This window comes from Psammomys obesus, unplaced genomic scaffold (genome assembly GCF_907164565.1).
Source record: "Psammomys obesus unplaced genomic scaffold, mPsaObe1.curated_primary_1811, whole genome shotgun sequence".
NCBI lineage: Eukaryota > Metazoa > Chordata > Mammalia > Rodentia > Muridae > Psammomys > Psammomys obesus.
In genome coordinates this window covers 1,688,605-1,703,897 of record NW_026596088.1, presented here as the reverse complement: position 1 = coordinate 1,703,897, position 15,293 = coordinate 1,688,605, and the positions used below count along the sequence as shown (strand labels likewise).

The 15,293-nt window shown below is 47.6% G+C and overlaps 1 protein-coding gene across 1 annotated transcript; it reads right to left on the bottom strand.

The window, feature by feature from the left end:
• Positions 1 to 8,188: 8,188 nt before the first annotated feature.
• On the bottom strand, positions 8,189 to 15,088 carry Cd19 (CD19 molecule). The gene is made up of 16 exons (XM_055627535.1): positions 15,042 to 15,088; positions 14,727 to 14,934; positions 14,237 to 14,503; positions 13,759 to 13,950; positions 13,358 to 13,636; positions 12,056 to 12,166; positions 11,765 to 11,813; positions 11,436 to 11,524; positions 11,013 to 11,114; positions 10,789 to 10,890; positions 10,641 to 10,703; positions 10,484 to 10,540; positions 10,338 to 10,394; positions 9,566 to 9,652; positions 9,361 to 9,467; positions 8,189 to 8,391 (listed from the first exon to the last, which is right to left on the bottom strand). The coding sequence occupies exons 2-15, from the start codon at positions 14,815 to 14,817 to the stop codon at positions 9,376 to 9,378; spliced, it is 1,638 nt and encodes a 545-aa protein (XP_055483510.1). The 5' UTR covers positions 14,818 to 14,934; positions 15,042 to 15,088; the 3' UTR covers positions 8,189 to 8,391; positions 9,361 to 9,375.
• Between the last annotated feature and the right edge of the window lie 205 nt (positions 15,089 to 15,293).

Here is a 15,293-nt window from a genome sequence, read left to right as displayed (position 1 = left end):
AAAAAAATTAAAAAAAAATCTTTGCTGGAGAGATGGCTCAGAGGTTACGACCACTGGCTGCTCTGTCAGAGGTCCTGAGTTCAATTCCCAGCACCCACATGGTGGCTCACGACTATCTATAATGAGATCTGGTGCCCTCATCTGGAGTGCAGGTGTACATGTAGATAGAGCATTGTATATATAATAAATCTTTAAAAAAAATCTTTAGACTTTATATATAAATTTTATATTTTCTGAGAAGGCTGTTGAAGCTTTGGTTTCTGCTATTACACTGATCCTGAAACCTATCAGAGACTTGAGGAGGGTAAATTAAAGTCTCATCTAATGGCCCCTATAGTGATTAAAATTACAAAGGCATACCCAGTATCTAGACAGCCTTTCCATTAAGGCTCCGGTCATTTGGATGGCTCTATTGGAGATACAGGTTCCAGGGCAGCATCAATCTTCAGCTGCCAGGCCCAGCAAATCTGGAAGACTCTCCTGTGAAGGAGGAATTTGGGAGAGACTGACCTCACCTTGTCTTAGGTAGCGTGGGACAATCAACTCTCCAGGTCCACAGCTCAAGCTGGGCCCCAGCAGCAGGTGAGGCATTAAGGCAGTCTTGTCCAGTGGTTAGCATAACCATAATCCAGGCGGAGTCCTTTGTGCCCTGAGAAGCAGGCCTCATCAGTTGATTTTTCTGCTCCATGCCCAAGAGATTAGGAGGCATTAATTTGAGTTGAATGACCAAATCGTTACAGGGGGTTACAAGTCCCCAGTCCATGCCATTTTACACCAGACCACCATCTGTCAGTGTATCCAGAAGGCTATTATGATGGTATATCACATTTAGAACGCAATTGGCATTAATCACTTGTCTTCAATTCAAAACAATGTCACGTTCCTACGACATATGTGTTTATTTGATGTATCTCCTATGACAATAGGCATTTGTACTCAGTAATGCCAAACTGATAATTGACATGCAATAAGCTTAACAGCATTATTTTTTTATATCACCACTTTATATCCTTTTCTTGGGATATCTTCTCTTAATAATCCATCTTTTTTTTTCTATAGGTGTTTCTCTTGTCCAGTGGTCTCTGGATTCCTTAGTTGGATGCTTTTCTTCTCCTGGAAAGATAAAAGCAAAACCCTGTCCCAACCCTAACTCCAGGTCCTTTCATTGACTGAAAGAATATATATTTCCTAGAGCAAAATGCTTTTTGGCAACAGAAAAAGCATCGTGTTTCAAGTTGAAATTAATTTTTTTGAAGTGTGAAACTAAATAACCTTAGTATGTGGATAAATATGCCTATATTTCCCTTTCTCTTTATATAAATTTAGGATTGATATGTATTTAATCTTTTAGATCATTAAGGACATTACTATTTATTGTTAAGCAAAAACCTATATAATACCTTTAAGGAAAAAAAATGTGTCATTCTGAATTTCAGATTGTCATTTGCAAAAGACCTTTCCTCATCAGCAGGGGTCCTACTCTGTGTAGACCAGGTTGGTCTAGAATTCATAGATATCCAATCCACCTGTCTCTGCCTATATGAGATCATAGGCATTTGTTATCACCACCCTATTCAAATATTTCACCTCAATTCCAAATCATTGTAACTCTTTAATTTAGAAAGCAACAAATCTGAACTGTAGTGACACTCCGAATTTACTTACAACCTTAAAAAAAAAAAAAAAAAAAAAAAACAAAACAAAAAAAAACTCCTATGTTTTAGTAACACCAAACAATAAAAATATCCTTTCTATTTTAAGTAGCTATTCAGTTACTAACATAACCTGCTCTGCACTCTCCAAGGCAGCAAGGATCAGAAAGTGTCCGAGTCTGTCCTTTTTTTTTTTTTTTTTTTTTTTGAGATGTGTAGCCTTGGCTGTTCTGGACTTGCTTCGTAGACCAAGCTGGCCTCGAAGTCACAGAGATCTACCTGCCTCTGCCTCCCTGAGTGCTGGGGTTATAGGCATTCGCCACCATGCCTGGCTCATCTGGGAACCGCGTGTAAGACCTGTTATGTGTTATGCACAATAGATGATTTCTATTTCTAATTGCTTATTGTAGTTGAATGAATAATGAAGTTAATTTTGAATCATCTAGACTGTTTCACAACTTTTATACGTCAAACAAACCTTTCTGCCTATTGAGAATCAACAATTATATTAAAGAGATTCAGGAAAATCTAATATAGCATAAGAATGGCATACAACTGAGTTTTTAATTGAATCATAAGCGCTCTGAGCCACTTTACTTATTTTTCCTGACTTATAAGATGCCTTTCCTGACTTATTTGCATCAGTATAGAATGTAGGAGCTCCAGAAATCGATGTCCCTCTTACTAAATGAAGAGAGTCCAATTCTTTTTATAAGCTGAAGTCTCTTTGGGGTGGGGGGAGGAAATTTGTTGTTGATTTCTCTCAAAGAATTATTACAAGTTCTTTGTCAGTGTTTATTTCCTGCCCATAATGAGGCAATTTCAGCATTGTTGTAAGTTATTGTAAAAGATACAATAATTTCTGCCGGGTCTATTCCTGATAATTGACGAAGTTTCATTTTTCCTTTCAGAATCAGTTCAGAAAACTTTTTTATATAGGTTTTAAATTTCTGTTCTGTTTGTGTGCTGAAAATATCCATTCTAAGATACTATCTTTTCTCTGTATAAGAACTTCTGTGGGAGAATGAGTAGAAGGCAAAATAACTAAAATGTAACCAAGCTTTGGAGCCAAGTGATACACACATGCATTCTGTCATTTCTTTTCTATCACAACCAATTTTTTTTTTTCTGTGTATCCCTGGCTGTCCTGGACTCGCTTTTTAGACCAGGTTGGCCCCAAACTCACAGAGATCCACCTGTCTCTGCCTCCTGAGTGCTGGGATTAAAGGCATGAGCCTCCATGCCTGACTCCATAGCCGATTTGTTTTGTTTGTAAAGATGTATTAATTATTTATACAGCATTCTGCTGCACACCAGATCTCACTATAGGTGGTTGTGAGCCACCATCTGGTTGCTGGGAACTGAACTCAGAACCTTTGGAAGAACAGCCAGTGCTCTCAACCTCTGAGCCATCTCTCCAACCCCAGAGCATTTTTTTTTTTTTAATCAGCCTCAGCTGATAATGGTTTTTGGACTGTTTAAGTTCTTATCATTTTGGGAAGTCTGAAATAAATTACTTAGCTCTTGAGTAATTAATCCAATTGTGGGCCGTAGCCAGTTAATATCTTCTAGAAAATTTAGAAAACCATCAAGAGTTTGTAATGGACATCTCCTGACTTGTACTTTCTATGGTTGAATTTTCTATAAATCTACCTTATATCCCAGATAACGGATAGAAGCTCTATCCACCCCACGGCAGTGACAAGCCCTCCCCAACTCAAAAGCAGCCAATGCTCCAATTGACTCAGCCCTGGCCAGGATCAAAGACACACAGCCACCAGCAGGAGGGGCTATTTTCCTGGGGTCTAACAAAGAAAGGCAAGGTCTTCCAGCTCAACTCAGCAGCCAAGCTAGACTAAATGCCCCCGTACAGACCAAAACGTGCCACCTGGCAGCTGAGTGTACCTCTGTGACATGTTTTGCGGTGACAGTTTAGAAAAATGCAGATGTAGCTCTGAAAAACCATCCCCCATAGAAGAAACTTACCTCTGTAAAAGAAACGCACATTAGGATTGTCAACCGTAAGGCTAATCAGTGGCACACGCTCCCAGCACAAGGGAGGCTGAGGCAGAAGGATCATGAGTTCAAGACCAACCTAGGCTAAACAGCAAGACTATGTCAAAATGGAGGTGGCAGAGGAGGAAGGGAATGAAGGAAATGGGGTAGGAAAGACAGAAAACAAAGTAAACATGAGATGTGAAACAAAAGCATTCCTTCGGGATCTCACATGGCTCGCCTCTACTTACCACAAGTCATTCAGAGGGTTCTTGCAGAGGACCTGGGTTGAGTTCCCAGCAGCCATATGGAGGCTCATCTGTACATCTGCAGCTTCAATTCCAGGGGATCTGAAGCTCTCTTCTGGCCTCCACAGGCACTGATAAACATGCAGGTAAAACACCAATACACTTAAAACAAAAATAAATAAAACTTTTTTTATAAGGGAAAAAATGTTCCTCTATTCTGAGAGTTTGATAAATAAGATCTCTAGAAAGCTGACGAATTCACAAGGAAAAAAATCGTTTTATTTATGTGCATGCACGTGACAGTCATACCAAAAAAGTGGTGGGTCCCAAGTTGGGTAGAGCATGCTTTTCAATTCTGCACACAGGAGACAGAGGCAAGCAGATCTCTATGAGTTCAAGGACAGCCTGGTCTACATAGTGAGTTCCAGGACAGTCAAGGCTACATAGAGGGAGCCGGTTTCAAACAACAACAAAAGAAACCTTAAAAAAAAAAAAGTGGTAGGGACTAATGATTAAAGTTTACATATTATCCTGGGCTACAGAGAAAACAGGAGTCTGCCCCCCACTCTTTGTGACCTGCCCCCACTCCAAAGAAAGCAAAAGGAAAAAAACCACGACTCTACCCTGTGCCACCCCTATCCTCACTGGAGCACGGTCAAACTTCCAGCCCCTTAAAGAAAACGCAGTCTTTCCCACCCCACACCCCCACCAGAAGCCATCAGCGGTGGAGAGCTACACCTCAGCATCCTTAGCATAATTTTAAGCGTTCTCTTCGATGGTTTCCTGTCTGCGCTGTTACTTTTTTTTTTTTTTTTTGGGGGGGGGGGGTTGTGGTAGGGGTTATCAGCAAAGGCGTCTGTGGCCCTGCTTCTCAGCTGCAGTCATCCATGGTACAGCAAAAGTAGCCTCCTCGCCCTTTACAGTCAGCAGGAGCACATATTGTGGACTCACGCGTGGTTTCTGGTGACGGCACGGACCACGGACATCCACATGGTCTCCAGTGTCGGCAGGTGCCACAGACCTCAGCATGGTCCCTGGTGTCGGCATGACCCTCTGCTGCAACACAGGCCGCAGGCACCCGTAGAGCCTTTGGTGGCAGCACAGGCCAAGGACATCAAAATGGCTTCCGGGGTAACATGGGTCGAGGAAACCGATATGGTCCCTGGCAACAGCCCATCCCAGGGACATCAACGTGGCCTCAGGTAGCAGCACAGACGGGGACATGCTTACACCTGCATGACCTTCAGTGGTAACAGGGGCCACGAACATCAGCCTGGACCCGGGGGGCTGCACAGGCCACTCACGCCTATCAACATAGGCCAAGGGACTTCTATTCAAGATGGAAGCCTAAGGGAATTTTGGAGACTTGTACCCTTAAACGTGCATACATTATGCCAATTTAACATTCTCTTCACTGATCTTGAAGTCTGGGAATGGAACCCCAAGTTTCACCCATGCTAAACGTGTACTAGAACACTAAGTCACACCCCCAGCCAATTTTTCCCCCCAAATAACTGATCTCAAAAGTAAGCAGAATCTTCATGATGCCAGAAATAAGAAAATCAAAGCTGCTGGGGGCTGAAGAGATGACTCTGCCCTGACCTCTCTTCCAGATGACCCCGGTTCAATTCCCAGCACCCACATGGCAGCTCACAACTGTCTGCGCCTCCAAGATCTGACACCCTCACACAGACACACGTGCAGACAAAACACCAATGCACATAAAATAAAAAAAAATCTGTTTTTAAGAGGAAATCAAAGCCACCTATTTGGTGAATGAATGTGTGGTCAAGCAGCTCACAAGGACTGCGGAAGTCCCTAGGGCTGAAGTTTGAATGTCTGCCTGGGGACAGAGGTCAAGGCTGAGAAAGAACTGCCTCTTTCCTGGACACAGACAATGGAGAAAAATTCTTCCCAGAGCCCTGGCATTTGACATGAGGGTAAAAGCCACCATGCAGGAAGAGGCTCAGCTCACAGTGTTTGCTAACACAGAGGAGGCCCTGATCCCCCCCGCACCCAGCACCAGGTAACCAGGTGCCGCACACACCTCTAATCCCACAACTCAGGAGGTAACAGCAGGAAGATCAGAGGCTCAAGGTCATCCTAGGCTATAGAGACAGTCTGGCTATAGGAAGCCAGACTAGTATACATGAGAACCTGTTTCAAAAAAAAAAAAAAAAAAAAAAAAGATAAATTACAATTTCTAGTAATTTGGAGAAATTACTAGTAAACTGGAGAAATCACTCAGCAGTTAAAAATACTTATAGCTCTTACCGAGGACCTGGGTTCTGTTCCCAGAACCCACAAAAAGACTCACAACCATCTGAAACCCCAGTTCCAGGGCATCTGATGTCCTCTTCTGACCTCTGTGGGCCTCAGGGACATACACGGTGCACATATATGCAGGCAAACACTCACACACAAAAATGCATATAAAAGAGAACACTGAAAAGAGTTTGTTTTTAATGTAGTCAGCTTCACAGAGAGCTTTGAAATTTCTTTCGTAAGAAAGACTGGTCTCAGAGACTGGAAAGATGACACAGTGGTTAGGAGCTCTGGCTGCTCTTCTAAAGAGCCCAGGTTCAATTCCCAACAGCCATGTGGCAGCTCATAACCACCTGAGACTCCAGTCCCGGGGTTTCCAACATCTTCTTCTGGCCTCCTCAGGCACCAGGCTGGCGTGTGGTGCACAGACCTACATGCAGGCAAAACACTCATACATGTAAGATGATAAAAATCTTTACCCTTTTTTAAAGAAAAAAAAAAAAAGACTAGGTTTCAGATGCCAGTTTGAGTTCCAGAAGGTCACTGGAGCTGGGAACAGTGGTGACAGGGAGAACAAGACCAAAGGAAGACATCAGTGACCAATGCCATCTCACAGATGGCATGGAGCTTGCCCATGACAGTTTCCGGGGCTGAAGACTTTGCTCTGAAAGCCTTTGCGGTTGTGGTTTGTGTAAAGACGAGGCTCCATTTACATCAAGTGGAGAGACGGGACGACCACACGCTCAGATTTGAGCTGCGTTGGTGCGAGCCCTGTGTGTCTGATTGGCTTCTCTGGTGGTTAGTTCCCCTTCTATGGTATTGTGTCAGAAGGGAAAAGCCTGAGCTATAGATAGAGCACAGGCCAAATGTACCCAGAGCCCAACACGTAACCTCCAGCACCACACAGAACACAGATAAAGAACCAGAAAGAAGAACATCAGGGTTAAATGTGAACAGAGAATGAATGGCCCCACCACCTAAGAACTAGACAAGTCTTGGCCTGTTCTCTATCTTCTCTGCCCGCCTCAGTCTCTTCGTCCATGAAGCTGTCATAGTATCAGTATGCTTAGAGAGATTGTTGTGAAGAGAATATGAGTCAATAAACATAATCCGACAAATAACGGGGCAAATATATTCAAATCCTTCTCCTCCTACACTCTCACTAAGCTACAATCAACACAGACCTGTATGATCCCAAAAAGGTATGGGGATTCGCCCCCACCAACAAGTGATTAATTTTTCTGGTACACCTTTGATCTAGCTGAGTACGACAATGTCTGCTCGGAGAAATTAGAAGCCACTAGATGAGGGCAGCAGTCCCAAGGCCGGCCCTGCTGCAGACCCGAGGCTGTTCTACCAGATGGCCTTAACCCCCTGCCCCAGCTCCCTGCCTCAACCTGGTAAATCCTAAGACTATCTCCCCATAGCTCATCACGCCCAGGCTTTTGAGAAACTGATACAAAGCAGGGTTTCCGCAAAGCCTCTTCCCAGGCTCAATTCATTTTTGAAAGCTTCCACACGCTCAGCCATCCAGGAGTTCTGCAAGCCTGTCCTCTCTTTCCTGCTTTTGTCTCCAAAGTCCAAGCTGGCCTGGAATCTATGCTCCTCTCGATTCGTCCCTCCAGATTTATATACAGGCATGATTGACTACTTCAGTGGCCACCTGTTGACCTTTCAGTTGCCCTCCCCTTTCTGGAGGCTGGACAGGCTGAAATTCCCAACCTCTCATCCTACCCGACCTCTCTGGTGACCATCCCCATCCCTAGAGCTGCCTCAGTGCTGCCAACCACCAGGCAACTTACTGGCGTGACATGTGAGCTCTCACATACACATCACTGCAGAGAGGCTACGAGTTCCAGACACCCAGCGCCAGGAAGTACAAATGAAAAGCAAACATATATTTCAGGAAGTTCTCCGTAGCATGTGTGGGGTCCAAGTACCAATTAAAAAAAAAAAAAAAAAAAAAAAAAAAAAAAGGACAAACACCATAGCATTCAATTTGTAGTTCCAACATTCGTGAGTCAGGGGGCATCACTTGATCCTGTCATTTTAAGGCCGAGATGGACACATGGGTTTTTTTTTTGTCAAGTTGACACGGAGAGTCACTTGGGAAGGGGGATTCTCAGTTGAGAAGACGTGTCCATCAGGTTGGTCTGTGGAACGTTTTCTTGATTGATGACTGTGAGAGGCCCAGCCCCACCATCAGCTGTGCCACCCCTGGGCGGGAGATTCTGACGGTAAAGAAAACAAGCTGAGCGAGTCCCGGAGAGGAAGACCGTAAGCAACACTCCTCCACGGCTTGTACATCAGTTCCCGCCTCCAGATCCTGCCCTGACTTCCCTGACGATGGACTCCGTACAGGCTGTGGGGTGAAAGAAACCCTCTCCTCCCAAGTTGCTTTTGGTCATGACGGTTTATCAGAGCCGTAGGAACCCTAACTGAGGTACATATCAAAACTCCGTCTCAAAAACTCACATATACGCACATTTCAGTTCTACACATACATTTACTTTGATAAGTACTGGCATACTCAAGAAGCTGTGACCTTACTGTGCAAATGACATGGCTCATAGACGTTAACACTTAGACTAGAGAAGACAGTAAATCCCTGTCACTGTCTCTCCCTCGTGGGACTCCACAGGATAGTGGATGGACGTATCCCATCATTGGATGTTAGCTGGCTAAATGCCAGGCCATGGGGAAGCTAGGGCCAGGCTGTAATCAGACTGCGGCTCTCCTTCCTCTGGGTGATTCGGGACTGGATCCAACCCCATCTCTCCTTCCCCTTCCACACAAGGGCATGCTTCAGAGAAATGGAGTGGCTCACTGAGTTTATTTGGGAAAAGCAAAAGGGTGGGAAGGGAGCTTCACTTGTGCACATGTGTGTGTGTCCACAAACACACATGTGAACACATGTTTGTGTTCACATATACACATCCTAAACAGGGTCATTTCAGTGACTGACACCATCCGTCTGGGATCTCCAGATTTGAGTCAGATGTGGTTCTTGGGGCCTGAGGAAGCCCAGGCTATGTAGAAAAAAAAAAAAAAACACACAAACCAGGATGGGAAGGAGTCTAAGCCCCATCCAGCAGGCCCTGGAAGCCCTTTCCCTTTGTCTTCCCAGGAGCCATCGCTGCCCTACCATCCTTGTTTATCTCCCTCTCCCTCCCCTCTCCCAGGGGCAGCGCCCAGCTCACCTAGTCACTTGGGAGTCACCTGGTACCCCAAGTCTCCATGTGGCCCTCTCCTCCCCATGCTGGTTCTAGATCATCAGACTTATCCATGTTCTCATAGGAGTCTGCATCTGGATAAGAGAAAAGGAAAAGTCTAAATAGGATGGGAAGGAAGCTTTGGAGGAGGGGGTGTCCGGAGGACAGCTCGGAACAGTGCAAGAGCACCCACCTTCCTCGTGACTGGGACCTGAGCGAATTGATCGGAGCTGAGGAGCTGCATATAGGATCCCTCTCATATCCTCATAGGACTGGGACCCTGTTTAGGCAGAGGATGCAAAATGAGAGACCCAGAAACCCTGCTGGGGCTTGGGGAAGGGAAGCACTGCCTGCCACAGGAGGGGAGCGAGGCAAGAAGAAGCAGACACTGCCTGTGTCAAGCTAGGAATGATTTGCTCAGCGTCAAGATCCTACTCAGTTGTAAGATGGCCAAGGCAAAAGGAAGGGTGAAGAACAGAATTGGGAGGAGTCAAAGTCAAGGTCATAAGGTATTATACAGACAGCTGGAGACAAGGTTAAGTCTGCATTAGACTGGGGTGAGATCGAGGTCAAACTCCAGGTGGAAATACATTGGGTTCAATGTTTTTGTTTGTTGGTTGAGTATTTTTGTTTGTTCGTTTGTTTCATTTTTGTTACAAGGCTTCAGCCTAGGCTGGCCTGGAATTCACTAAGCACCCCAGGCTAACCTCAAGCCCATGGCCTTAGCTTCCTCCCTTAGCCTCACACAAGCTGGCATTCTAGGCATGAACAACTATGTCAGGCCCATATGCGTCAATATTGGTGTTCAAGGTTACAGATGGTAGAAACACTGGGAAAACAGGACTGGGGGGGGGGGCAGAGTTGGAATTAGGAATCAAATCTAAGAACAAGGGTAAGCTTGGATCAGAGATAGAATTATATCAGCCGAAATTGACCAAAGAAGAGTGATGCTAGGCACCCCTCACCAAGTGAGGATGCTTCCCGGCTAGGGTCCCACGCAGACCCCTGGGGGCTCAGGAAGTCTGGAACAAGAAGAGAGATGTCACTTCTTCCCCAGGTCCCCAGCCTCTTCCAAGAATGACCGCCCACAGCCATACACACGCATACACACCCATTGTCCTGCCAGCTGGTTGGACCAGCTCCTCATCTGCATTTTCATAAGACTGGGCTGTGGAAGAGAGAGCTCAGGAGCTGCTCCCTCATGGTAGGAGCTCTGCAGCGCCAAGCAGGCTTTCCTGGCCACCAGCCCCACGAGGACCCCACATTACCACTGGAGAAGGAATCTTCTTCCTCTGGACCTACGGGTTCATCCTCAGGGTCCTCGTAGCCATCTGGTGGAGAAAGAGAGGCATCTCTCACACAGGTCCACAGCCCACAGCTGGGGGAGTGCTGGGACCAGGGGGAGTGGGGCCTCACCCTGGGAAAGCTGGTCCTGCTCAAGGTTGGAATCATTCTCGTAGAGCTCGGAGCCCCCCTCACTGTCCGGCTCTTCATAGGCCTCCCCTTCTTCTTCCAGCCCTGAGTATGGGACCAGGGTGGGGAACTGAGTGACCTCTCTCCTCCTCCTCACCCCCGGCCCTCTAATCCTACCACAAGCTGTTCCAACACTCTCAAAGTGAGGAACAACCCTTCAATTCGACCTGTTTCATGACTCTGGGCTCCAGTGTCCTGGACTTCAATGCGTGGATTTCCATAGGACCCAGGGCCGCTCCCCTGGCCAGCAGCCCAACGCTGAGCCTGAGCTGGTGAAAAGAGCGTTTTAAGAGGGTCATCAGAGACAGGGCGGGAAGGAGACAACGCTTTAGGCTCTGCAGGGAGCCACTGTGTGCCTGGGTAACTGGCCTTGAACCTTGGGGAGGGGGCCCAAATCTGGGCCTTGGCCTCCAGTTCTAGGACAAGGTTGTGCTCTGATCAAGGACCGGGGGCTGGACTTGGCTGATCTGATGGGACTCAGCACTGGGCTCCACTCTCAGGAGACTGAAGAAATGAGGACAATGCATAACTGGCCAGCACTGGAGGGAAGGGTCTGGGTTGAAGGCCCCTTGAGGGGTATGATTCCTCACCCTGTCCAGAGGTGGATGTAGGAAGGGAGAGCACATTCCCATACTGGTTCTGGGTCCCATTTCCTGAGGGAGGCGTCACTTTGAAGAATCTGGAGGAAGAGAAGGTCGTTGCACCCTGAAGCTAAATCCTGTCGGGATTCTCAGTTCCAGTCTGTTCTGGAGGTTAACTGTGGAGGGGTGCCCTCCCGATGAGTTTGGGACCTTGCCAAGGAAGGTCATTTTGAAGGTAGCCTCTGAACTTGGGCAGTATTTCAGCCAACAGAGATGGCACGGAGGCCCTCGGGACAGAAGAGAGTAAAGCTTGTGGCAAAGGGCCCTTGCTACTTCACCTCCTGGCAGGATCAGTCATGCGCTTTCTTTTCCTCTTCAGGTTAAGGGCTGGTGAGATTTAAAAGGATCAATCAGGGGAGGGATTGCCTGGCAGGAGGGGAATTTGGGGGACACAGGGAAGGTCACGTGGGTCAAGAGAGGAGATGGCTTTACAATACCAGGGGTCCTGGCAGGCTTGAGAGGCATTAAAGAAGGAAGGGTGGGGCTGTGGGACATGTCAGATTGGCCAGGGCAGGCTTATTCTGAGAAAGATGGGGTAGAATTTGGGCAAACTCAGGGACATGACTCACCTCTTTGAATATAGAGAAAAGCCACCAGAGGAGCCAGACAGAAGATGAGATATACTAAAGCCACAACTGGGACCATCCATCCACCAGTCTCCAACATCCAGAGCCACACTGCTATGAGGAAGGTGCTATTATGAGGCAAGGACCCCACAATACCTTTCGCTCCCCAACCCAAGGGAGGTATGGCCAAGAGACCAGAGCAAGACACAGACTTAAGGTCTTAATCTCTGCAGAAGGCTCTTGTCTCTTCCACCGAGGAAGAACTGTTGTTCCCAGGAGGACAAAGGACTGTGCCACCGGGCCTGGCACAGAGTACAAGGCACTAACAAAGCACACACAGACCATGAGCTTTATCCAAGCAATGTGAGGATTGGGGGAAGGTTAATGCCGCTGTTAAGGACACCCGTGGTTAAAATGCAGGACACAGGTGAGTCTACCAAGTTAGAGCTGGGATCCAGCGTATCCCACGGGTGACCAAGTCTGGAGTGGACGTTGAGGTGGCGTTAAAAGGTCATGGTCAGGATAGCATGGTAGGATTGTATTAAGGAGACATCCTAGCAGGACACTGTGACCAGTTTGATGGATGGAGTGAGGAAAAAGAAGAAAGTCAGGCTCCTGACTCGGGCAAGTGGATCCACATATGTCCTTCTGGGTGCTCCGTTTGTGCAAAGCCAGAAGAGTGTATATGAGAAACATGTTGAGTTTGACTTTCTGTACTGAGCCTGAGATATCCATGGGCTATCAAATGCCAATTCTAGGAGATGGCTGGATATGGGGAGTAAAGAGCCCAGGGTAGGTACAAAGGTAACCTAGGAGCCATGGGAGTAAAAGATAGCAAATGAGAAGAGGGTATAAATAGGAGTGAGTACAAGGCCCTGGGCTCCAACAGTGAGAGACTGGGGAGGGAAAAGCTACCAAAGCTCACGGGAGGAGACCCAAAAAGACTAGTTTTCAGAAGCAACGAGCAAGGAGTTGGAGTTAGTATTCGGTTTACAAATTGGAGTTTGGATGAGGCATGAAGCTGATCCTGGTGGCAGTTTGAAGGCTGGCTTGGAACTTGTACTCATTGCCTTAGCCTTGCAAGTTCTAGGGTTACAGTTGTGCACCACCAGGCCTAGTCTCTCTGTCTGTCTTTCTACTTGTCTGTCTGTCTGTACATACATACACACACACAGTGCTAAGGGTGGAAACCAGAGCCTCTACATGCTTAGCCTTAGCACACACTCTACCACAGAACCACACCCCTAACCCTTCCAGTTCTCCCAGTAGCACCACACAGATTTCCAGAATTGAGAGAAACCCTACCTGACCTTGCAATGACCTTCACATGCCACTCCTTGGTCAGGCCTCTTTGGCGACAATAATAGGTACCTTCATCTAAAGCTGTGGCCTGGGGAAATGACAGAAGAGGCCCCCAAACCCACATCTCCCTGACTGGGTGCTCTCCCCCAAGGCTCAGGCTCGGTAATGAAATGTTAGACTTCTTGGGATGCACATGGTTCCAGGAGATAGAGCCTCCAGCCACTGGGACGGGCGGTATCCCACAGGACAGCCAAAGTGTGGAGCCAGGGGCCGTACTGAGATCTAAAGCAGGGAAAGAAGAGGTAAGGAAAATACAATCCACGGGGTCTCCCCAACCCTCCAGCTCCCACCTCCACCCCTATCTTTGGGCCCCCTTCCCAGCATCCCATAGCACTGTCCCTTACCTTGGTTGATTAGACTCTGATTCAGACTGACCTTCCGTGCACATTCAGGCACTTTGCCCCTACCCTCAGGATGGTCTTTAGCCCACACATACAGCTGAGAACCAGAAGCAGGTCTATGACTCCCTGAGGACTTGTTCCCCAAGCTACAGTCCAGGTCCTCTAAGTCTGAAGCATTCCACCGGAACAGCTCCCCTGGGAAGAGACCCCACGTGAGACACAGATCATGAGGCGGAGATACAGAGACCTAGAAAAGCAGCAGAGCCAGGAATTCAGGGAGAAAGCAACTAGGACCGACGGAAGTGTGAGACAGACGCACAGGGTAGCTCAGAGCAGTTACCAAGCCATAGGGGCCAGCTATCTAGAGCTAACTCCATCCTCTTCAGCCGCTGTAGCCCCACCAGACCAAAGAACTTCCTCTGTCAATGGAGAGTCCCTCTTTCCAACCAACCCCCACCACCCAGCTCTGCCGGGCACTCACCACTGTCCTTCACGTTCACTGTCCAGGCAGGCTGCCAGGTGCCCTTGAAAGGGGGATTCTTCTGGCACAGGTAGAAGCCCCCCATATGGTCTGAGACATTGGTAATCACTAGCATGATGTCCAAGGGCCCCACATACAACCCCAGGCCTGGAGACCCCACGCTCAGCTCCAAGAAGGGTGTTGACTGGTTCCCTCGATACCAGGTCAGCTTCTCGGAAGAGACAGACGAGGAGTTCGGGAGGCACGGCAGATTAACATTCTCTCCCTCTGTGGGGAGAGGAAGACGGTAGCCCCAGTCCCAATTCCCTCTTCATAACCAAAGGTCCCCAGAAGTCCACCATATGGGAAGCCTTGAGGGCCTTTCTGACCCTTCCGAAACCCTCTCAGAGGTTTACAAATAAGAAAATGGAGGCTCAAAATAAGGCCAGTTACTCAAACCAGAACCCAGGCTTCCAAGCCTAGCTTCTTCCCCTCAGACATTCAGACATACCTACTATCTCCACCTGGATCGGCTCCTCCGGGGGTGTGCCTCCTACGAAGGTAAGGAAGAGGAGGGAGGAGAAGCAGAGAAGAGATGGCATGGTAGCCAGGCTCCCCGGGGCACCCAGCTGCTGTGTGGCCGCGCAGAGGATGCTGGGGCAAGCCGGAGCCTGGTGGTCAATGAACCATGGGTGTCTGCTGGGGTGGTAGCAGTCTCCCTATAGAGGAAAGGGGTGGTCACACCTTAGGCTTCCTTTTGCAGGCACTCTTCCAAATCTACCACAGTCCCCTCCCTGTCACCGTGCACTTAGCCCAAATAAATGACCTTATGTGTGGTTCAGCATGGCAGTCCCACCGGCAAGGTTACCATTTTCACCACTGGACACACGGTGCTTTCCACATAATGGTACCTGGTAAATATTTGTCAAATGAGCGGATACAGATTTAGAGACTCCTTTCCCTTCCCTTCTTCAGAAAGCCAGGCTCTGACTCTACTTCATACTTCTGTTTCCCAAGTGGTGGGATTAAAGGCATATGCCTGACTCCCATATTTTTCTCTATCATGTAGGGATAGAAT

Excerpts from the sequence above, each read along its gene's own strand:
- Cd19 (XM_055627535.1), bottom strand. The coding sequence starts at position 14,817 with ATGCCATCTCTTCTCTGCTTCTCCTCCCTCCTCTTCCTTACCTTCGTA. Across the intron at positions 13,637-13,758 it reads TCAGAGTCTAATCAACCAAG|ATCTCAGTACGGCCCCTGGC; the intron begins GTAAGGGACAGT and ends TCCCTGCTTTAG. Across the intron at positions 10,541-10,640 it reads AGAAGATTCCTTCTCCAGTG|CCCAGTCTTATGAAAATGCA; the intron begins GTAATGTGGGGT and ends TCTCTTCCACAG.